The 20,360-nt window shown below is 52.9% G+C and overlaps 7 protein-coding genes and 1 non-coding gene across 8 annotated transcripts; 3 read left to right on the forward strand and 5 right to left on the reverse strand.

Moving 5' to 3' along the window:
* Position 1: 1 nt before the first annotated feature.
* Positions 2–115, forward strand: BO86DRAFT_t163. The gene has a single exon. It is a non-coding gene; the product is annotated as a tRNA-Leu (tRNA).
* Positions 116–853: 738 nt separating this feature from the next.
* On the reverse strand, positions 854–2,243 carry BO86DRAFT_400354 (uncharacterized protein; the record flags this gene model as incomplete). Its single annotated transcript, XM_025673702.1, has 2 exons — positions 854–897; positions 2,045–2,243. 2 exons carry the CDS (start codon positions 2,241–2,243, stop codon positions 854–856), a joined length of 243 nt encoding a protein of 80 aa, XP_025526798.1.
* An 805-nt stretch (positions 2,244–3,048) lies between these two features.
* Positions 3,049–4,094, reverse strand: BO86DRAFT_117594 (uncharacterized protein). Its single transcript, XM_025665977.1, has one exon. It carries the CDS (start codon positions 3,916–3,918, stop codon positions 3,340–3,342), a length of 579 nt encoding a protein of 192 aa, XP_025526799.1. The 5' UTR covers positions 3,919–4,094; the 3' UTR covers positions 3,049–3,339.
* Positions 4,095–8,082: 3,988 nt separating this feature from the next.
* On the forward strand, positions 8,083–8,322 carry BO86DRAFT_389871 (uncharacterized protein). The gene has a single exon (XM_025672242.1). The coding sequence runs from the start codon at positions 8,089–8,091 to the stop codon at positions 8,305–8,307; it is 219 nt and encodes a 72-aa protein (XP_025526800.1). The 5' UTR covers positions 8,083–8,088; the 3' UTR covers positions 8,308–8,322.
* A 194-nt stretch (positions 8,323–8,516) lies between these two features.
* Positions 8,517–9,180, reverse strand: BO86DRAFT_389872 (uncharacterized protein). Its single transcript, XM_025672243.1, has one exon. It carries the CDS (start codon positions 8,898–8,900, stop codon positions 8,655–8,657), a length of 246 nt encoding a protein of 81 aa, XP_025526801.1. The 5' UTR covers positions 8,901–9,180; the 3' UTR covers positions 8,517–8,654.
* A 696-nt stretch (positions 9,181–9,876) lies between these two features.
* mdm12 (ERMES complex subunit MDM12) lies at positions 9,877–11,658 on the forward strand. The gene has a single exon (XM_025672244.1). It carries the CDS (start codon positions 10,002–10,004, stop codon positions 11,307–11,309), a length of 1,308 nt encoding a protein of 435 aa, XP_025526802.1. The 5' UTR covers positions 9,877–10,001; the 3' UTR covers positions 11,310–11,658.
* A 570-nt stretch (positions 11,659–12,228) lies between these two features.
* Positions 12,229–13,704, reverse strand: BO86DRAFT_389874 (putative BAP31 domain protein). Its single transcript, XM_025672245.1, has 4 exons — positions 13,489–13,704; positions 13,200–13,334; positions 13,032–13,132; positions 12,229–12,963 (listed from the first exon to the last, which is right to left on the reverse strand). Exons 1-4 carry the CDS (start codon positions 13,507–13,509, stop codon positions 12,582–12,584), a joined length of 639 nt encoding a protein of 212 aa, XP_025526803.1. The 5' UTR covers positions 13,510–13,704; the 3' UTR covers positions 12,229–12,581.
* Positions 13,705–13,944: 240 nt separating this feature from the next.
* Positions 13,945–16,425, reverse strand: dus3 (tRNA dihydrouridine synthase DUS3). Its single transcript, XM_025669987.1, has 3 exons — positions 16,160–16,425; positions 14,173–16,095; positions 13,945–14,105 (listed from the first exon to the last, which is right to left on the reverse strand). The coding sequence occupies exons 1-3, from the start codon at positions 16,330–16,332 to the stop codon at positions 14,021–14,023; spliced, it is 2,181 nt and encodes a 726-aa protein (XP_025526804.1). The 5' UTR covers positions 16,333–16,425; the 3' UTR covers positions 13,945–14,020.
* Between the last annotated feature and the right edge of the window lie 3,935 nt (positions 16,426–20,360).

Consider the following 20,360-nt stretch of genomic DNA (forward strand, 5'->3'; position numbering starts at 1 on the left):
AGGCAAGATGGCCGAGTTGGTCTAAGGCGTCAGGTTAAGGTTACCTTAACACCCAGCTTCTCCAAAGCTTCCTGATCATCGTTTGATGGCGTGGGTTCGAATCCCACTCTTGTCATGACTTTTTGCCCCCGTCTGTTCCGGGCCGACCGAGCCAGCAGCAGTCGCGGATCTGATATGGGGCATGGAATCTGCAGTACCGATTCGATTGCTCGATCACCGTCGCCCATGACGTTGGCGAGGCATCCAACTCTAGTATGCTGGATAGCTACGGCCACCTTTCCTGATCGAAGGCAGCGACTTCCCGATCGCGTCGATCACCTCATCCATCCCTCGTCAATCCACCTGGAGTTTTTCCTCAATCGGGTCCCAGGTGAGCCGGCTGCCCAGCCTTTGGTCGGAGGCCTGCCTGGCAGGGTCTTATCGATAAGTTCGGGGGACGACGATTGCTGACGCTGTCTCTATACGTAGTAAGTATGTACAGTACTGGTTTCGATTCAAGTTCTGATCCGTCCTCCGCTCCTTCCGCCCGACCGATACGTCTTCTCTGAGAGGTACAGGATGACCGATGGGGTGATGATTAGACTATGACATGACGATCCAGATGCTGCTCTATGCCCATGCATATCCGACGCACTCGGACCTTTCTCTCCCGAGACCCTATGAAGGGGGAGAAGGGCTGGGTTGGTCCTGAGTGATGATTCTTTAGTATTCCCCAATTCACACCCGACACGAATGGCCAACGCGACAGACGGGTGCAGGCGTGGTTGGTGGAGAAACCCCCTGCCCTTTCTTCTGTCTGCTCATCCGTCTGGATGTTTCTTTCCCTTCACTGTACGGAGTACCCGCGGTCCGTTCACAGCGAGGACCCTCGCCGATTGGGATGTCGGTGCCTCGGCCCTATCGGCAGTTAGGCTCAAGGTGAAGTTCAAGGTTCTACCCAGCTACCTTCAACTAGCTTTTCCACTTGCATTAGATACGGGCGTGGAAGGTATCCCCCCCCTTCCCCGGCTGCAGCCGTGTCGAACCGAGAAGGCTTGTGCAGCTGATGGTGGGGTTGGGACCTGGAAGCGAAGTGCCTGTAGGATACAGGACACGGGGGGTCTTGGATGCTGGCTAGGCACTGCAATTGGGTTTGGGATGGATGGTGGGGTGATGCAGTTCGTACTCCCCTCCTTCCCACCCCCCCCTGATCCACCTGGTCGTGATGAGTGAAGTCGTCGAAAGTAAAGAAAGAGGGCATGTTCACAGAGTAGACACATCTCATCCCATGACCTTACGTCCCAGACCGCCCAGACGGCACGGTACGGTTGAGATGGTGACGGGTTGGTCGGGTTTGGAACTAGATCGGAGATCCAGGCAGGGCCCGGAGTCTAGAATTCTGGACAGCGACACCAAGAAGCGCAAGCCACCAAGGTCCTATTGACCGGTATCTGCTGCTTAGACACCGACCACGTCAAGAGACACATGCGTCTTATCGATGCACTCCCCCCTCCCCCCCCCCCTTTCATCCGATCTCTATCTATTGATCGCCCGACTCGTCTATTGCTATCTTGCCTTGGCTGTGGAACATCTACTGCAGTTCTGTAGTTTCTATCGCATTGGCATTGTCCTTGGCGTCCATCTTGGATAGATAGTACTTGCTTGGCAGGTATTTGTTTTTCTTTCTTTTCTGGTCCCAGTGAACCAACCCACCCCCCCCCTTCTTTCTTCCCTTACATTTTCTTACACACGGGCGAGCGGGATTCTGATGTGAATATGGTATCATTGGTGTGTATTTGATCTTCTGAAACAAAGTACTGGCTGGCATAACTTGGTTGAACCGAAACATCGACAACAAAGAAAGGGGAAAAAAAAGGTAAGTAGTGTAGCATGATAGTGAGGCTGTCCTTTCACCCCACCCTTCCCCCCGCCCATCGGAAAAGGAACCTCTGAGTTACATCCTTGGCAGGGGCGGCGATTCGTGTCCAGCGCGAACTCGTTTGATATGATGTAGGGGCTGAAGCAACCGTAACCGAGCCCGCGCTTGCTCAAGCGAGAGGGGCACTGTTGGAGCCATCGTGGCCGAGGTAGAGGAAGCCACTGGGAAGGCGGGCAATGCCCGGACGACGCGACGAGTCGTTGCTGGTCGTGGAGGACTGGCTGCTGGAGCGCTCACGAGGGTGTTGGGCCGATGTGGCCGTGAGGGGGCCGTTGTGGATAGGGGCCAGAACGAGGAAGCGGGAGGAGGCGGTCTCGGTGTACATGTTGATGATGGATGGTGGGTGATGATGAGATTGGGGGCGTAAGGTGTTTCAATTTGAGGATGGATGGGTGGTAGAGCTTTTGTGACAGTGGTACTGGTCTACTTGATTGAAGACGATGTCTTGAAAGAGAGACAACGCAAAGTAGAGACACGGAGAGACAGTCGATATTGAGTAGAGAGGAGAGAGTTCTGAGGTTTGAGACAAAGCTTCTTCAGACTGGGTTTCGTGAGACCTTTTATAGGATAGATGGGAAGGCGTGAAGGAGGGAGGGGTCAAGGTCAAGGTAAAGACAAGCTGGAGGCAGATGGAGGAGCTCGGAGCAAACATGTCGATCAAGCAGCGGATTTCCGACTGGCCCACCTGCCTGCATGATTACAGCCTTTGGGCGCGATAACGACATTTCCATTCCTATCCGACGGGGCGCTGGGGGGCAGGGAGCAGGGTGGGTATGTGGGTGATGGTGGTGGTGGTGGTGGTGGTGGTGGTGGTAGACCATAGCTGATTCGTAATCCATCGTGTTTGGGGACAGAGCTTCACATGTGCCGACGATGCCAGATGGTGTGGAGGTGTGGAGGTGTGGAATAGAATTAACCCATGGAGGGGCAGAAGAACGTCATCCCCATCGTTTCTCCCCTCCCCCTTCCTTGCCAATTCACTAGGGCCAAAGTTAAGACCCGTAACGTCGAACACGCTGTCTCTGCCGAGAGTTCTGGTTGGACAAGCCGCGAGGATCGATGGAGACTACGGGCGTAGACGAAGGGGGAGATATTTCAATGTTTCGCAAAAAGGACAGCTCAGGGATCTCAGCCTCGGATGATCAGCAACCAAGACTGTAAATTGTGGACAGCCAAGACGCTATCGAGGGTCCCGTGACAAGATTCTGGTGACAAGAGGAGATTAGCAGATAAGTGGTTCACAAGACAAGAGGATGAAGAATGAATGAAGATAGCAAGCAGTACGGAGGAGTGATACCGAGTAGGTGAGTGAGTAGTGGTCTTGCCCCTTTGGGATTCTTTCAGACCACATGACCAACCCCTGCGTTGCTTCTTCTTCTCCTTCCACTTCGCCTCGCCACCTTCTAGAACCACTCGCTCACTCACGCACTCAGTCCCTCTTCATTCAATTGTTCATTATTCCCCCTCCCTTCCACTCCACATTCTCCTCTCGCCTCATCGATCGGGCTAGCATTCGGCAAGATAAGCGAGCTGTGACCCCGAGCACTATCTCCATCCCTTGCCGGCAATCGAAGGTTCCGCGGAGTTTCCCAAACAAGTTCGAAGAATGGAGGCCAGACTGGGCCATCATGTTGTCTTAGTTCTTCACTGAGACACTGCGACAGTCCCTGGGCCAGATCTTTTACCAGAGACACGATGGACAGGTAGTAGATCAACTGATTCCCCCGAGCAACCCAGGGAGTTGAACTGGGACCAGCACCGCCCAGCTGCAGGGGCGCAGATGTGACGAAATCCAAAGGAATCGGCAGGCGGCTCAAGTAATAACCCCGACGGTCACGTGGTATGAACCACCTGCGAGAATTGCGGCGATTGGGAGTAAGCTGAAGAGATGCAGCACCATATCTCAGAGAAAGTTCAGTCAGTCTTTCAGTCTGCCTTTCCGGTACGAACGTTCCTGAGGTCGGGAGCCAACGGCGGCTAGAGGAGGCCGTGCCCTCCATCCAAGGCCCATCGGTCGTCCCCGTTTTAGCGCCCCAAGGTCCTACGCCGTATCGCCCGAAGTGGCGCGGACCCTCGGCGGTTGAAAGGACAATAAGACACGCAGAAAACTCCCCCCAGAGCTGCTGCTTCGCTCCTTGAGCTTTCCACGTACCTGCGACTGCTGTGCCGGCACACCCAAATGTCAGGTCTCAGCCCCAAATTTCAATTGTCTGGCCCAGCTGCTGGCTGTGCTGACCACGCAAAATCGATAGGCGCAGGGTGCGTGGCACTGCTCAACTCCTCGAGTGCGCATTGATCGATCGACTGGCTTTGAATCACACCAAAATCACCGAATCAGACGGGGCTATGAAATGGATACGCTCAACGTAGACTCACGCCGCTCGTCGGTTCCTGTGCTAATCTACCATCAGGAGGCAGGTGGGAGAACCTTAATGATATTTGTCGGACATAGGAGAGGAAACCAGAAGTGCAAGAAAACGGTGAATTGCCCGGGGTCTCGCTTAGCCACTGATATCACCAACCGCGTCAAGGTCCTGGGTGTCATACATTGGCCGACTGGAAAGCAAGGGCCTTCAGTTCCCTGTGATGATAGAGTGGCTCATGCAGATTCATTGCCTTAGCTTCCGCTATTTGTCCCCTTGATGCTCCGATATGCCTTGTGGATCCGTTAGACAGGCGTGGCCTGAACGTGGGCCAGAAAATGTGCCCAGGAACTGCGCCAACCCCTGACAGGAGCAGGTGGCTCATCGATCAACTAATACCACGCAGCCTTCCGGCCGAGCACCGTCCAAGTGCCCACCAGGACCGGCAGGTGGGGGATTTCTGAACCTTGATATCGGTGCGATCATATTGGCTTGCTCTACGATGTCATCCTTGCTTCCCCTCTCCTCCCCAGTTACCCAGGCTTCCTGAACACATGATAGGCAGTGACATGCGTTGTTGAACGCACTCTGTGGATGACAGGCTCCCCAGCCTGCAGCATGACGTGCGTCAGATGCTCCGTTTCGAGCTCTGCCTGAGTTGCGGCATGACCCCATACATGTACAGAACTGTTGGATTGTTGACGCAAGCTGATTTGATCGTTGACCCCGTTGGCTTCCATTTGCATATGTGACCGACCTTCCCTGCTGCAGGAGTATCGTAATTGTGAAGATGATGTCAATTTCCGTCGATGCAGCTGCGGAAGTCTAATATTCCCTACGACAAGGGTTTTCCAATGATTTCCGAGTTCATGCATGACCTTTGTTAGTCACATTCGTTCATTCCCTCACTGGGGAAACGATGCCCTCCAGGCTGACGACCTCAGGTGGCTGTTACCTCAAGAATAATCTGCATAACCGCCAATAATCGAGGGTACAAATGTGGTGGTGTAGTCACTGGCAGAATCCAGAGAGTATCAGTTGCAGGCCCGCTCTACGAGTGGATCGCGGATGTGATGTAGACCGAATCGCCAACTGTTTACGGCGCAGACTCTCGTCTGAGCCAGAATGAGCGTCACTCAATGACAAAGTGAGACCATGAAAGACACAACACACGAAAACGGAAGTGTGAGCAAGACAGAGAAGAAAAAATGAGAAGAAGGGTAAAAAAAAAAGCAGAAGGAACATGCATGCGTAGTTTAGTTACCCGTTCCTTGCTAACTAACCTTCTTCTTTTCTACCACACTTCTAGCGTCTCGACTGGTATTTTTTGTTTAATCAGTGTTTTCAATTTTTATTCCCCCCTCTCGCATGATCAACTGAGAGTGCCATTGGAATTATTATTATTATTATTTCAGATTTGAATTCTTTTGGAAGTTCGCAGCCTGAGTCACCGTTGCTGGGCCATCTTGATCAGTTGGCGTAGAAAGGGTTGTTGCGGCACAGTCGACCGCAGTCATTCTTTATCACTTGGAGATTTTGGAAGTCTACGTCCATCAGACCGCGAGACTTTTATTTAAGGCCCTTCACAATCCGGCCAGAGAGTCGATCTCATCAGCAGCATCAGCTTTCCTCTCAGCGACCCGAATCAGCACTTCCTCTGAGCTCTCCAGTCTCCTTCTCCACTCAGTCTCGAAACCCATTTGAGCCCTCTGCCACTATCACAAGTCAATCTTGCTTGCTGTTCGTGCATTGCATCTTCTCCACTCACCATCTATGTCTATTCCCCATACCTAGACCACCACCGTCAAGACCCAATCAGTCAGGATGTGCTCCCAGTACTACCTCAAGTTCGACTGCGGCTGCACCGTTGCGGAGGGCGATGTGGTCTTCTGCGCAAAGCGAGGCAGCGCATCGTGCACCGGAGTGCGAACGCAGATCCGGCGACGGGAGGGCTACAACTGCCCTGCGCATGGTGGCCCTTAGACCCGGACCCCAATTGTGAGTACCATCACTCCCATTACCGAAGATCCACCTGCTCAAGACCCAAGACTACCGGATCCAACCCTAGATGCACAGAGCATACTTTGAGACTAACTGCATGGGTGGTGCAGGCAGACGCCGAGGGAAGCTTAGGGAGGGAGCCTGTTCTGAGCTAGGTGCCGTTTTTCTGGTCATCCTCCTGCAGAATGACAAAAGTATTGGGAGCAAGAAGACTGTCAACAACTCTCTACCAAGGCTCGAGCCACTCTATACGATCCATGACCTGTTTCCCTCAACCAACTTGGGAACCAGGGGCCCTCGTGAAGAAGGTGGATGACCCAGATTTCTCTCCATCGAGTCTTTTCCATCGGCGCAACCCAACACCAACATCAAAGCAGAGACAAATATAAAAAAAAGTTGAAATTCCGACCAGAAAAAGCACCCAAAAAAAAACTTGGCCTCGACTCACGGGGAGATAGAAAGGGCGATTCAAAAAAGGCGGGAATGGGGTGGTATAGCTGACTAGGTTTTCTGTTCTCTTGTTCTAATGTGCTTTTTCACAGTTTGGGAGGTCATTGTTATTCGCTCATTATGCATTCATCATCATTCTCATTGTGGCATATATACTCCGCACATCGTGGACTTTTCGCACTTTGCTTTTCCCCCTACCGTTTGCTTCTATGTTTGGTTTTCTTGGCTGTCAAGTACCTCTGTCGATCCATGGGGGAGGGGGGGGGTTTAACCCATCCTCTCTCCTTGTGTTTTGGATCCTGGATCTCATTTCTGTTTACCCAATCTCGGAGGCACTCTTGTTTTTATCACACACTGTTTTCATGAGCATGGTTTTTTTATTCTTGTTGGCATCCTTGCACTTTCACTTCCGGCCTTTGGGAGAGGAGCCGCCATTATCTGCTTTGCCACTCAGTCCGCTCTTCGCTCTACAGCATTGCATTGCATTACCTTGCAACCTGCCCCTCATGCTTCTTCAGATTCCGTCTTCCATAGCTTCCTTCCCCTGTCGTTGACTATTTAGCTAGTCACTTCTGGCTGAAGCGACGTCTTGTCAACCGACAAGCACAAGCACAAGCACTAGCATCAGCATCAGCATCAGCATAAATGATACACTCTTTTGATTTCCAAGCCGTTTACCGTCGTGATCTGGAGGAAATCATCTCCGAGATCCTCCCTATAAACCAAACTGGATCCTCACCCCCCGTGGAAAAATGGAGAGAGAGAGAGAGAGAAAGAAACCATCGGATCAAGCTCGGATCTCGGATCTCGTATTTGCCCAACCCACCCGACTACATGTCAATCCACCACTCCATTGCCGTAGAAATCGACCACGGACCGAACGGTTCGTGATTATCCTCATATTTTCCCCATTGGAGATTCTGAAAGGCATTGTGGTCACTTCACTGTGGGAAAGTTGTTTCTCCCCGCCCTCCCGTACCCTTTCCTTTATGCAGCGAGGGGAACGAGGGGAACGAGAGGGGAAAAAGGGAAAGAGAACTTGGGATGTGTGATGAAATAGCCGTGGTGCGGTCCCATGGATGGCGTGGCTGTCCCAGCGCCGTGGGCCCCAAGGCAAATCCACTCGCTCGCTCGTTGCTCAGGGTTGGGTTGTCAACTTGGTCTTGTTCTCCTTTGTTCGGCTGGGTTGGGTTTGGGTTTGGGTCTGCCTCAACCGTGGTTCGACCGGCAGTCACGCACGTTCGGTGTTGGCCGGGTGTTGGAGCCGCAATGGACAGGTGGAGTGCCGACCCAAGCAGGTACTGTACTGTACTCCTAGCCTCCAGGTACGTACTAGGTAGGGATGGAGTCTTGGATATGATCCCGAAATCACCCCTGCGACTCGACTATTTACTGCTAAGCAACTTGCTTGCTTGCTTGCTTGGTGAAGGGGAGAGGACACGCCGGGTTATCGGGTCGATGAAATTATCAATCATTCAGTCGAAGACGCGAGATGGGAGAGAAGGGGTCACCCGCGCTACGAATCCCAATCCCAACCCCCGAGGCTGGGGAGCTTGGAAGCTTACAGCTAGCTAGCTGTGCTGCTGCACATTCTAATGCTCTATCTATTCTATTTGTCCCTGGTACGGACGTTCCTGTGACTTGACGGCGGGTTGTTGTAGAATCCCCTCATACAACGAAAAAGTAGCATTATTCTTGGGAAGCGTGTGTGCAGATGTGTGCAGGCTTCATGGTCGGTTGTCCGCCTCCCCTTCCCCCCCTTGCGACCCCCCAAAGCCCGAGCCGTGACGTTGGAGTGCAAGGGTCCGTCGAGAGAGCTGCATTAGCACCGCATACGCCACTCATCACCTGATGGCGCTACCGGCAAATCATACAAAGAAACTGGGGCACAGACCCAGGTGATGACTTTGATACCAAGTACCTTAGGTGTTGCCGACTTGTCGACCTTGCAGGGCAGCGGCGAACAAGAGGGAATAAGTGGTGCCAGCATGCTCGCGGAACTGTCCGTGGCACCTACCACGCGCAGGCAGGCGGGCAAGCACCGCGCCTAGGAGTAATGACAAATAGAGAAGGGAGCGGACATTAGGAGTCTGGGTTTGGTAGGCGCTAGGTAAGGACCGACTGGCTGCGCGCTGCCCAACGATCGACCTTGGCGTAATAAAGGCCATTGTAACTTCTCTAGACTCAAGATTCTTGAGAGATGATCCAGGAGTGCTGCTTCATATCTGCGACTGGGCTGGCAGGTCCTTACTCACGGCGCTGGGTGTAATAACGAGCCTCCGGATGGAGAAATGCAGCGTTACGTGGCGCTCTTGCGGGCGCTCAAGTGGCGGCGTCTTGGTAGGCTATCATCTCGGAAAATAATGTGGAGAGATTCCGGCACAGAGATTGGCGCCATGAGGCAGGAATCAACCGGCTGTTGATCCCTGTTTAAGTCTCAGGAGCCAGGACGAATAGCCCTTGGGATTAATCTAAGCTGTGGAGAGGCATGCTTGTCTTTTCACTTGCGCCGCGCCACTGCACAGTACACCATCCCTGGTCGTCCGTACTTCCTCCGGGCATTCAAGAAGCTCCCAAAAGAGCCAATAGTAGGCATGATCGAGATGCGCCAGTGTTGGGTCCGAGTTTGCTTAGGGTGGTGGGGAGATGTGATAGAGTCTGACCTTGTGGTCTCAGGGCGGCCGTGTCGCAGAGCTGACCCATGGTAGCATCCTGGTCCACCAGGATGTGCCAGCCAATGCGCACAGCTTGGGTAATGACCAGAACAGCGCCGCAGGACCAGTGCTTCGGCCTAGGAGAAGGGAGAACCAGATTGCTGGGACAGTAAACCCAAAGCGGTGTGCTCACCGTCTGTGCCGGTTGGGCGTCGCTCTGTGCTGGACGGAATGCAGATGTGGGCAATCAACAGTGGTTTGAGAGTCTCTTTCTCAGCGTAGTATAGTCAGAATGACCCAGTAGCAGGGGTGTTGCCGAGATTCTCTAGAACGAGGCATTGTTGGAATTTATTGAAAGCATAGCATAGTCTGTCGTTGATGATGATGATGAAAGGCGGTCACGATACCCTGAAAACACGTGACCACCACGGGGGCCGCCGAGAAACCGCCGCGGACAAACACAAGGCCGAGCGATTTCCCTCCCGATCATCGGCTTGACTCTTCCGAACTTCCTCGTACCCTGTCTCATCTCATCCCATCATCAGCTTGGTCCGCCCTTGCTTCGTACCCGCTCTACACCTCTTTCCCTGTATAGAGACCGCTTTCGCACATGTGATGTCCATTGAAGTTGACTGGGGCACAGCGACCTCGGGTCCGGACGGCGAGGCGCTGGCTGAGCGCATTCGCTCCTTCATCCATGACAAGTTCCAGCAGGTAGCTCTTCCGCGATTTATCCGATCCGTTCAGGTCCATTCGTTTGATTTCGGAACCATCCCCCCGGAGCTCGAGATCAAAGACTTCTGTGAGCCCTTCGCCGATTTCTATGAGGAGGATGAAGACGATGAAGCTTCCGACGTGTCTGAGGAGCTTGTCTCCGGACATGGCACGCAGTGGCATCGCACCGGCTCAGAGCTCAGCGAGCCGCCGTTCCGAGATGAAACCGCCATGCATCAGCCGCTTCGCAATCCCTTCGATGAGCGGTTTCAGCCATCCGCTCTGCGTTCCCCGATAGCTCTCGGTGACCATCTCAACCCGCACTTCCTTCCTCGCGCCGGCACTCCTGGCATTCCCGGAGGAACGTCAACACTGGGCTATCACCTGATGTCTTTGGGTGGCCTATCGGGAACACAGACGCCTCTGGCTGCGGTTGCAGGCGGAAACCCGTTCGCCAACAGCTGGAATGATCCGAGCAGCATGGGCGCAAGGAGCAGAGGGCCCCTGTCATCCTCACCCTTCGATGCAGCGCATTCGCAACATCCCGAAGCCGAGCCAGACAGCAGCAACCCAACCTCACGCCCATCGACATCGAGCACGCTCCCTCCGCATCCGGCTGGGTCTAACAACGGTAGTGGAGAAGCAGCAGCAGGTGGTAGCGGTCACATGGCACGCACAGAGGAGAACGGACATCTCGGCGACTCCGCCGATGCGGAGTCTCTTCGGCTGCCACGATTGCGAGAACGCCGGCCCGAAGACTTCCAGGTTCTATGCCATGTCAAATATGGAGGGGACGTGCGCCTGTCGCTGACTGCGGAGATCCTTCTGGACTATCCGATGCCTAGTTTCGTGGGCTTGCCCCTGAAACTGAATGTGACTGGCATCACCTTCGACGGCGTCGCGGTGATCGCACACATCCGCAAGCGGGTGCATTTTTGCTTCCTATCACCCGAGGATGCCGACGCGTTGATCGGATCCGATCAGCAAGATGCCGCAGGAGGGCAGGAAGACAAACCGCGGGCGGAGCCCGCCAAGCGTCATGGAGGATTGCTGGAGGAAATCCGGGTGGAAAGTGAAATTGGCCGCAAGGAGGACGGAAAGCAGGTCCTGAAGAACGTTGGCAAGGTCGAGCGGTTTGTTCTGGCGCAAGTGCGTCGGATCTTCGAGGAGGAGTTTGTCTATCCGAGCTTCTGGACTTTCTTAGTATGAATGAGCTCAGATGCTCCGCAGTTCTCACCCCAGATAAAACCGCAGCAGTGAGTGGTTTGGAATGTTGCTCTGCTGGTTACCGAGCTGGGTCTCGGCACACGCAAAGGGCAGTTGGCCACAGCTTCAAAAGGTTTGTGCGTTTAGATGCAACATTAGCCGTATCTTGTAAATAAGGAATCCTCAAGGAAAGATAGTTGATCTAGAAGCAAGCCGTCAAGTAGGCTTATATCTTCCTTGGATCGATTGTCTGATTGTTTTCAGCCACGACGTGTTCGATCTTACCTTTGCGTGTTGGGATTCTAGTATAGTAGACAAAGCGCACTGCTGCAGCGAGGTGCACCCCCAACACCTCAGGCTTCGGGCTTCCCCAGAAAAGCGGAAGCTTCCAGTAATTGGAGTGATGTTTCCATCTCGTTATGGTGTCCCTGTCTGACAAGAATGGATCATATGCTTCATAGATTAGCCATCTCACCTTGCGAACTTGGCAAAGATTACCTGTCCCACTTGGTAAGTGCATACGAGAGAGATATCCGTAGCGGTATGAGAGAAATAATATTCATGGGCCGGCTGACAAGTTAATATTCCCAGAGAATTGGGGGCGAAATGGCAACCTAAGGAAGGACCACGTCTTCAGAGCAGTTGCAGAACCCTGAAGGAACAGAGGATGGTCAATGCAGACCAAGCGCTTCTTTGCCCCCTCAATCGATCAATATCATTAGAATCGTTCTTATAGAGTACCACTAGGTAACACGTCGGACACGCGCTACTTCCACTAATTCGAGTTTGGTCCTTGCTGCGATTTATGCGCGGGGAAAACTGATTCGCGAAAAATAACCTTCAAATCCTCAACTTCATTGTGATTCTAACAACAAAAATCATATTATGCCCACTGCATTCGTGGGGAACTCGACTGCTTCGGCACACGATGCTCACAGATGACCACTTAGCCAGGAACAATGATGATAGACCTTGGAAAAAGATGAAATGCCACTTCGCTCAGCCCTCACAGTTTGAATCTCCTCAATGCCGAAACCGAAAAAAAGGAATTAGGTAAGCTTTCGCCAGAGATGCAGATAATGAATATCATCACGTCTCGCGGAGCAAAGCGATTCCTAACTGCTTGTGTTCCCCGTCCTGCCCCTTATCTATCCCCACTTATCTGCCGTCTCCCTGATTTTGACCTCCGATCCTCCACCCAGTTCGCAACACTCATCGGCAAGAAATCGTTGAGATTATTGCACGTTGCGGTTGCGGTTGCGCCTTGTCCTTCGCTTACAGATCCTTCTTGGGAGCGACGTCCTTGTTGCCAGCGGAGACCTGGTCACCCAGCTTGTGGTACTCGGCCGTGAGACCCTCGCACTGCTTCTTCAGAGTCTCAATGTCACGGTCCTTAGCCTCGAGCTCCTGCTTGAGACGACCAATCTCGCCGACATCGCCGGCCTGCGCGAGACGAGCGGAGTCCTTGCCACCAGCGCGCTTGTCGCCCTCCAGAAGCTTGACGCGGTCCTCCAGGCGAAGAACCTCAAGGATCATGGTGTAGGTGCGGTTGAGGATGAGAGACAGGAAGAGAGTGAAGCCGCACAGGTACATGTTGCGCTGCGAGTAGAACTTGCGGGCCTGGACTTCCATGCGGTCGGTGCCAAGGGCGGCGGCGCTGGTTGAGAACAAGGGTATTAGCTTGTCTGTGGTGAAATGGCGAAGAGGCGTGAGCCGGATACATACCCCATGGGACCGCCCTCCTTGAAGGAAGCCAACTCTAGCTGCACCCGATAGACGCGGTTGACGCTGTCAATGAAAAGGATGAGGATGAAGATGAATGTGATCTGAGTTTGGTCTTAGTTAGATCGCTCGCTACTGAGCGTGGTGTAAGGCCAGCCAGGGCACACTGACCTTCAGCCCATATTGTAATTTGGCCACTATAGGACTTTCTGAGATGAAGGCAAAGAGCTTCCTCTTCACAGTGAACGGAAGAGGGATGATGAGGCCCATGAAGACCGCCATCTCAAACACCAACAGGCAGAAGACCTATATGCATCCAGTAAGCATTTGTCGTTTCTAAGCCAGTCTTGAGGTTTGGGAGGAGTGGCGCGCGCAGATGGCCAGGGGGGCTGCAGGCTGCAGCATTATCCCGAGCTCAGAGGATGTCCACAGGGACTGCAATTTGGGCATCCACACTTACAAGACTGTAGTAGAGAGTCATTTTGTATAAGTTGATGAAGTAGTTGCGCTGCTACTGATTGTGGGATCGATGTTGTGCCTGACGCTTCGTTCAAGCTTTGATTGAGGGGTGAAGGTGCGATAGGTAGCTAGGCAGGATAAACAAGAGCTGTCGGAGCGATTCGATACCGTAGGATTTCGAAAGACAGATGATTTCACAGATAGCTGGGATAAATACCCCCGATATAATCACCAATTGATCGATGCTTGTGAAGAAGAACAAGAATGTCTGTTGTGTGTACGGGGGATGAGGTGGTCTTTTTGCAGTTTTCTGGTGAGGGACAGACGTCATCACCGCCCAGAGCTGAGGCGCATCACGTGACAAGTTATTTGCTGGATAGTGCCGGGCCAAGTGCGTCATAGCCGGCCTAAAATATCCCCCCAGTTTACCCTTACTAGGCAAAGTTTGAAACCGGCCAAGTCTGGATATGACAGTGGTAGTATGTACAGGGTGTTCACATTTGTTCAGGCTTAGTCTAGGCGCTACATGAGATCTAACCCTCCGCTTCGTCATATGAGTTGGACTTGTGCTTGGGCTCGAATTTGAAGTCCTTGTGGGCAGGACCGAGGAACATTTCCCTATAGAGATGGGTCAGCATCGAATCCAGTGACCGCGAACCTGACAGCCAGCTGAGAATGTACTTACGTGATCTTGATCCAATCCTTGTAGTTGGTACTCGCCATCAAGGTCTCCATGTCATCTCTGCCCCGGAACGCCGGGGGTCTGTCGTTGATCTGGGGCGGGAGATATTCGAGCAGACCGAGAGGCACGTAACGTCGGGCAAAGCTCAGCCATTCCAGCAAGAAGCGTCTAGTCGTGCCAACACCATGCTCATCGGATCCCCAGGTCTCGAGACCATATTTGGCGAACTTCTCGATGTATGTAAGACGCTCGCTCGAGGACTTGTCAAGGTATTGGCCTGCCTGGATCTCCTCATAGAGCCAGGGCTTGATCAGAGCTCCGCGGCCAATCATGACAGTGTCGACGCCCGCATTGTTAATATGCTCATCGTAGTCAATGTGAGAGAAGCAGTCACCATTGCCGAGGAACCAGACTTTTCCGCCGTTGGGTTGCGTGCGAGCATCGGGCTCCCGGATGGTGTCGGCAATTTCGTCCTGCTTCTCATTCAGTCGCTTGATAAGAGCGGCGCATTCGGAGATATACTCCCAGTTGGCGGATTTGGTGTACCGCTGCTGTCGGCTCCGCCCATGGAGAGTGATAGCGGCCGCTCCGGCACCACCGCCGCCGAACAGATGAGACTCATAGCCTCCAAGCAGAAGGCGTTCGGTCAACTTCAAAGCATTGGGAGAGTTGTCCTTAGTTCCCATCCGGATCTTGACGGTGACGGGGATTTCCCCGGAAACGGTGTTCATGCCACGAATGATCTTCTCGAGTTTGGACGGGTGCTCGAGAAGAGCAGAGCCCGCACCTTCACGGAAGACAAGGTCGATAGGGCAGCCGCAGTTCAGATCAATGAGACGTAGGTGCGGGGTCATCTGCGACAGTGCCTCTGTGGCCTTGAAAGCCTGCCAGGGCTTGTTGGCCGCAATCTGAGCGCCAAACTTCATATCCTTCGAGTTGTCGTAGTCCTGCACAATGTCCGACCCAGGAAAAACCGTCGGGGGAGCGATTTCCGACTCGTGCGCCTTCATCAAAGCCCACTCTGACTTCTGCCCTTGGATCAATGGCAGACTCATGGCCATCTCCGAATAAGTGAGCTGCGCGCCAAGCTCCACACAGAGTCTGCGAAAGGGCATGTTGCCCTGTGTCGTCAAGGGAGCCAAGGCCGGGGTCTCGGGACCAAAATACAGCCTGCGCTTCTCAGACGGAAGCAAAGGAGGCTCAACGTAGGCAGCGCGATTGTCCTCCTGCTCTTCCTTGGACCCATCCTCCACCTCCGTGGTCCCAACCCGATCGCGCTTGTGGAGATCCTTCTCAATGGCCTTGTTCGTCTTCTCCAACCAATTCGAATACGCCTCCGCCTTGGGGAGATGTTTCTTCTTCCGGGCCAGCGCAAGCTTATCGTCCATGGCGGCGATGTTCAACACGCCCTCCTCCGAAGCCTGGGGGACCAGCCGCTGCACCTTGTTCTTGCGCTCTTCATCCTCGAGGAGAACCAGCTCTTTTCTCCCGTCCTCCGTCTCCCGCTCCTCCGAGTGCGAGCCCACGAACCGACACTTCCAGCCGGAGAAGCATTTGCCGTGAGTATCCCACACCGGACAAACGCCATTCATGGTGTTCAGATCCTCCCGCTTATGCTCCTTCAGATAGATGCGCAGGTCGTGCTCAAATCGACATTTCTCGCCGAAGCTGCACTCGGCGGGGGAGAACTCGGGCTGGAACATGCGGCTCGGGCAGAGACCCTTTGCATCCTCCGACCGGCCAAAGGTCCGGTTAGTGTTCTGGCCGGTCTTCTTCTTGTTCTTCTTCTGCTGGTACTGGTGGGCCTTCATCTCGGTGTTGTTGCTGTTGCTGTTGCGGCCATCGTGGTGGGCGGCCTCGGCGGCATCGTCCTGATTCTCTTGTTCGGGGGTGGGCTGGCTCTTGTCGGATCGCGGCAAAAGGTACCTGGATATGAAAGTCAGTGACCGTTGGTAAATCGGCTACAGCAAGATTGCGACGGGTCGCATACTCAGCCTTGATCGGAGCGACACCCTTGAGCCGCGGGTCGGCCTCAACAGCTGCAGCTGCAGATGCATTGGTGGTCGGCGCATCGTCCAACTTGACCTTCTTGGAGGGAGGCTCTTGGGTCGTGTCGGCACCATCGTGCGAGTGCACTTGCTCCGGAATAGACGTGGGGTCCATGATGGCTGGGTGATCCTGCACAAAGTGAGGGACAGTGAACAGTGGACACAAAAGAAGATCCCCGTGCCTGGAATCCTGGGGGTGTTGTACTCCGTCTCGAGCGCGGCCGCTTCCAAAGGCGGCGGGGGAAAATCTCCATAATGCGGGCAAAAAAATTGAAGAGCCCACTTTGCAATGTTTGCATCGCAGGTTGCTATTCTTATTGGCTCAAGCCCCGATAGTATATCCGACCAGGCACGTGAGGCATAAAAAGATGCATGCTGATACTACATGTGCATTAGATAAAGGAGTCAGAAGCACAAGTGGCGTTGGAGTTGTAACTGCATGCTATTATGGCTCACATCATGCGAAAGAGAAAGCGCAAGCGCACAGCTGCGAAGTTGGCCGGCTGAGAACTGGCAACAACACGCATAAGCGGCACAGCTCTGTCTTCAGCCTCGAAGTACTGCAAGAGCCATAGATAGTATAGACGGACTGAAATGTCACGGTTCTCGAAGCGCTGCACAATATCAATCAATCGATTGCTACGTCTCGAATATAGACAATCGGGGTGTTTCCCGACATTTGTTTATGCTGGATTGCGCTAGGTCTGTGTAGAGAAGAGCTGGGAATCAAGAAGTCGCCACCGAGAACATCAGGTCGAAGAGTTTCATCTTACAAATATATTATGATGTAGAAAGGATACGGCGAAACACTCAGGTCAGCATAATATTACTACATGTATCTGTTCTGATGGTATCTTTGCACTCTCCACTTCAGCCATGATCTATCACCCGAACATCCAAAGCTCATGACCATCGACATCATATGCATTAACTATTTGCCCCGATGATACAACATCTGCACGAAGACAGAAAAGGACACACTAAAGCAAGGTACCTATCTAGTCCTGGACTTACGAGTAGTAGCATGACAAACTAACCTAAAAGCAGTCTAGATCTTGCAGCCAGATCACTCCCTCCAATGAATCCGATCCTTCAATTTCTCGAACGCATCGCACATGCCGAACGAACTACTGAGCTCATCCGAGATTCGACCCTAATGGAATCAATTGGAGCGGCGAGCATATGCCCGACTCAACTCGACCCAGCCCGGCTTAGACTACATCTACGTGGTTCCTAGTACACAAGCAAGTTCAGTTCATTCTGACACAACTGTCCTATCCTCACCCCGAGGTCGTTGAAGCCCACCAACGAAGTAGAAAAAGGGTGGGGGGAGGAAGAAGGGGAAAAAAAAAAACCAAAAATACACGGTTCCGCTTGGCGAAGGGGGGATCCACCAAGCTCAAACCTACGATTCGCTTGTCACATTTTCGGGTCGTTTTCTAGAACAACTCAATTATAGGGTCGATGGTCGCTTAGCCGAGCGCGAAACTATGGTATTCTACTCCGTGGTCTGTACCATGGCTTCAAGCCAAGTTGCATTGGGAGGGGAGGTGAATTAATAACAGAGGTATAAAGAAGAGCACTGGATCGTCTGATCTGGAGATATCGGATGGACGGATCGACTGTCTGATGTGGTCCGTCAGGATCTTCGCATCCGGAGTACTGGTACTAGATGTTAAAAAGGGAAGGTAAAAAAAAGGTCACCACTCGAGCCGCTACCCATATGTAGAAGGCGATAAAGCGCAACATCTCTCACATCGACATCAGATTCTCTCCGGTCAAACAGACATACGAGAACACTGGACTACATGCACATGATCAGACTCCTGGAATGTGAAGTGGCAAAAGTCTGAAATCACAACCCCGCGAGGGAACGTCCCAATAATGAGAGTTTTCGTTGCCGCTCATCTCCGACTATGAGAACCCGGTCAAGTTGTCACTATCTCTCTTGGCGAGGCACAGTTGATCGGTCAAGATGCGCATACCTTCCTACAGTGAGAACAGAGCGCGCCTGCGTCGGCTAACTCCCAAGGACCTGGGATGTATGTATGGTACACGAAAGGTATGCTGCGTAATACGTGTAGATCTGGCTTGCCAAAAGTACCCGTTTCTTGGTGCGTGATTCCGGAGTGCGTGTCTCAGCGAACCCGGCGATCTGATCTGTCCACATGAGCCTTCCCCCGTGCATGGTACATCTGGCTACATACTTCTCTAGCCAGGGGTAACTGCAGGGCTTGGATTATTGGCCATGGGTGCAGAGATGCGGGCCAGGTCGGGGATGACTTCCAGCCATTCAGTGGTCAAGATGGGGTGCAGTATTGAGATTGTACATCGTACTGAGTATACATAGTATATGAAGAATGGATGAAGAGTGGGAGAGGGGGGGGGGATGCTTCCGCCGCATGCAGCTTCACTCTCGTTGGGTTGCGGTGGTATGTTGCTGGGGCGGAGGTGTGGTGTTCGATGGTTCATACATACTACCACATGGCGACTTGGGGGAGAGACAACACCCCGCCTGCAGGGTCGGTATTTGGTCTGTATCATTGCTGTGGTTCCTGTTTGTTGTAATAGCATCGGAACTATCATGGTCTACCGTCGTTGGTCAATTACTCACGCGACAAGTTAACTTGACAACTGTCTTATGTGGTCTTTGAGGCATTGGCTGAAGCGGCTAATGCTCGCTCTAAGGATTTCTTTAGCGAAATCTAGCATCGTGATAGATGTGGGCGTCCCATCAGGCCTGATAGTCTCGGGCGAGAGAGGTTGAAAAAGCCATCTCCCCAAGAGGCAGGTCAGTCGAGCTGTGTACTGTACTATACTTACTTACTTGCCCTACCTATAGCCTACCGTAGAGCGGTGGAATTTACCGCTAGCAGGGATGCTTCCATGATCTTTCTAGCGCCAAAGCCAAGACTCCAACTCAGGTCCCCTAACCGTTCACCCGATCGCATGATCTTTGGAGATGTTGGAAGGATGGCTGGGGTAGGCGAATTAGACTTTCGTCTATCTGCTTGCGCAGGGATCGGCACTCGGGGAAAAGGGGGTAGATTACCTCGTTTGCTACAACATAAATTGGGATACGTATTATGATCTAGCCTGACGGTCTAGGTAAAAGATCGGCCATCTAGGAAACTCGTCTGAGGGGTTAACCTGGGGCGTAGCAAGTGTCCGTTGTATTTACCTGCGGTGTTGCATAGCAACAACACAGACTCGAGGCACATGGAGGTGGAGTACTGCCGGGGGTGGCCTGGTCGGGATCCGGAGAACATGCAGGTGGCTGGAAGCACTTTTCTGCGTCAAAAAGAGCTTACTTGGAAGCTGCAAGTGAAGCCTGATGTATCCTGTGGAGGTGATGCGCGGTAAGGCAGCTGATCTGTACTGGTCAGAACCGCACCATTACGTCGGGCTTGGTATTCATGAATAGGGCATGTCCTGAGTAAGACATTAGTCCCATGCGTTTTCCTGCAAATAACCGCGATCATCGCATACGGAACTCCTTGGCAGATCAGGGAAGACATACCTACTGCTCACACTCGAGTATAACTATAATGAGCCCTCTGCCTCCAAGGATACGATGGAGGCCCGGCAAGCAGGGCAATTAGCGCCCAAACGCTAGCAGTAGTGGTGTGTACAATACAGCGACCGGCCACCGCTCCACTCGGTTGGGGAATTGGACGCTTAGAATAATGAGAATGAGAGTGAGAATGCGGACGGGCGTGCAGACCGCCGATTCTGCTAATTCTCCGTGATTGTAGCTAGTACTCCGTAGTAGGCAGAAAGTGAGGCTACATTGATGTCATCGAGTACGGGTTGGCCAATGCTGATGATCAGAGAGGGGGGCGATAACGCGGCCGTGCTTGATGCTTATCGTCATCTCGGCTGCAATACCGCTATAATGTAAGTAACTGTACACAGTAGATCTCAGCGGGTGAAGGTGGGTGCGAGTGCAATCAATGCCCGACGTAATGCATATTGCCCTGGACATATCCCGACAGACCGCTAATACGCTGTACGTGTATAGCTGACACCGAGGATATGAGAGCTAGGTCGGGTCTGACACTACATGAACCCCTGGAGTGCCCCCGAGACAAGTCTACTCGCAAAACGACCAAACGCTGAATTTCAGGGCCTTGTGGGGAAGTA

Source organism: Aspergillus japonicus (assembly GCF_003184785.1).
Source record: "Aspergillus japonicus CBS 114.51 unplaced genomic scaffold BO86scaffold_30, whole genome shotgun sequence".
Classification (NCBI taxonomy): Eukaryota; Fungi; Ascomycota; class Eurotiomycetes; order Eurotiales; family Aspergillaceae; genus Aspergillus; species Aspergillus japonicus.

Coding starts and splice junctions, on each gene's coding strand:
- BO86DRAFT_117594 (XM_025665977.1), bottom strand. CDS start 3,918: ATGGAGGGCACGGCCTCCTCTAGCCGCCGTTGGCTCCCGACCTCAGGA.
- BO86DRAFT_389871 (XM_025672242.1), top strand. CDS start 8,089: ATGATCCCGAAATCACCCCTGCGACTCGACTATTTACTGCTAAGCAAC.
- BO86DRAFT_389872 (XM_025672243.1), bottom strand. CDS start 8,900: ATGGCCTTTATTACGCCAAGGTCGATCGTTGGGCAGCGCGCAGCCAGT.
- mdm12 (XM_025672244.1), top strand. CDS start 10,002: ATGTCCATTGAAGTTGACTGGGGCACAGCGACCTCGGGTCCGGACGGC.
- BO86DRAFT_389874 (XM_025672245.1), bottom strand. CDS start 13,509: ATGACTCTCTACTACAGTCTT. Junction 13,133..13,199: donor AATTACAATATGGGCTGAAG/GTCAGTGTGCCC, acceptor GACCAAACTCAG/ATCACATTCATCTTCATCCT. Junction 12,964..13,031: donor AAGGAGGGCGGTCCCATGGG/GTATGTATCCGG, acceptor GTTCTCAACCAG/CGCCGCCGCCCTTGGCACCG.
- dus3 (XM_025669987.1), bottom strand. CDS start 16,332: ATGGACCCCACGTCTATTCCGGAGCAAGTGCACTCGCACGATGGTGCC. Junction 16,096..16,159: donor GTCGCTCCGATCAAGGCTGA/GTATGCGACCCG, acceptor TTTCATATCCAG/GTACCTTTTGCCGCGATCCG. Junction 14,106..14,172: donor AAGGATTGGATCAAGATCAC/GTAAGTACATTC, acceptor CCATCTCTATAG/GGAAATGTTCCTCGGTCCTG.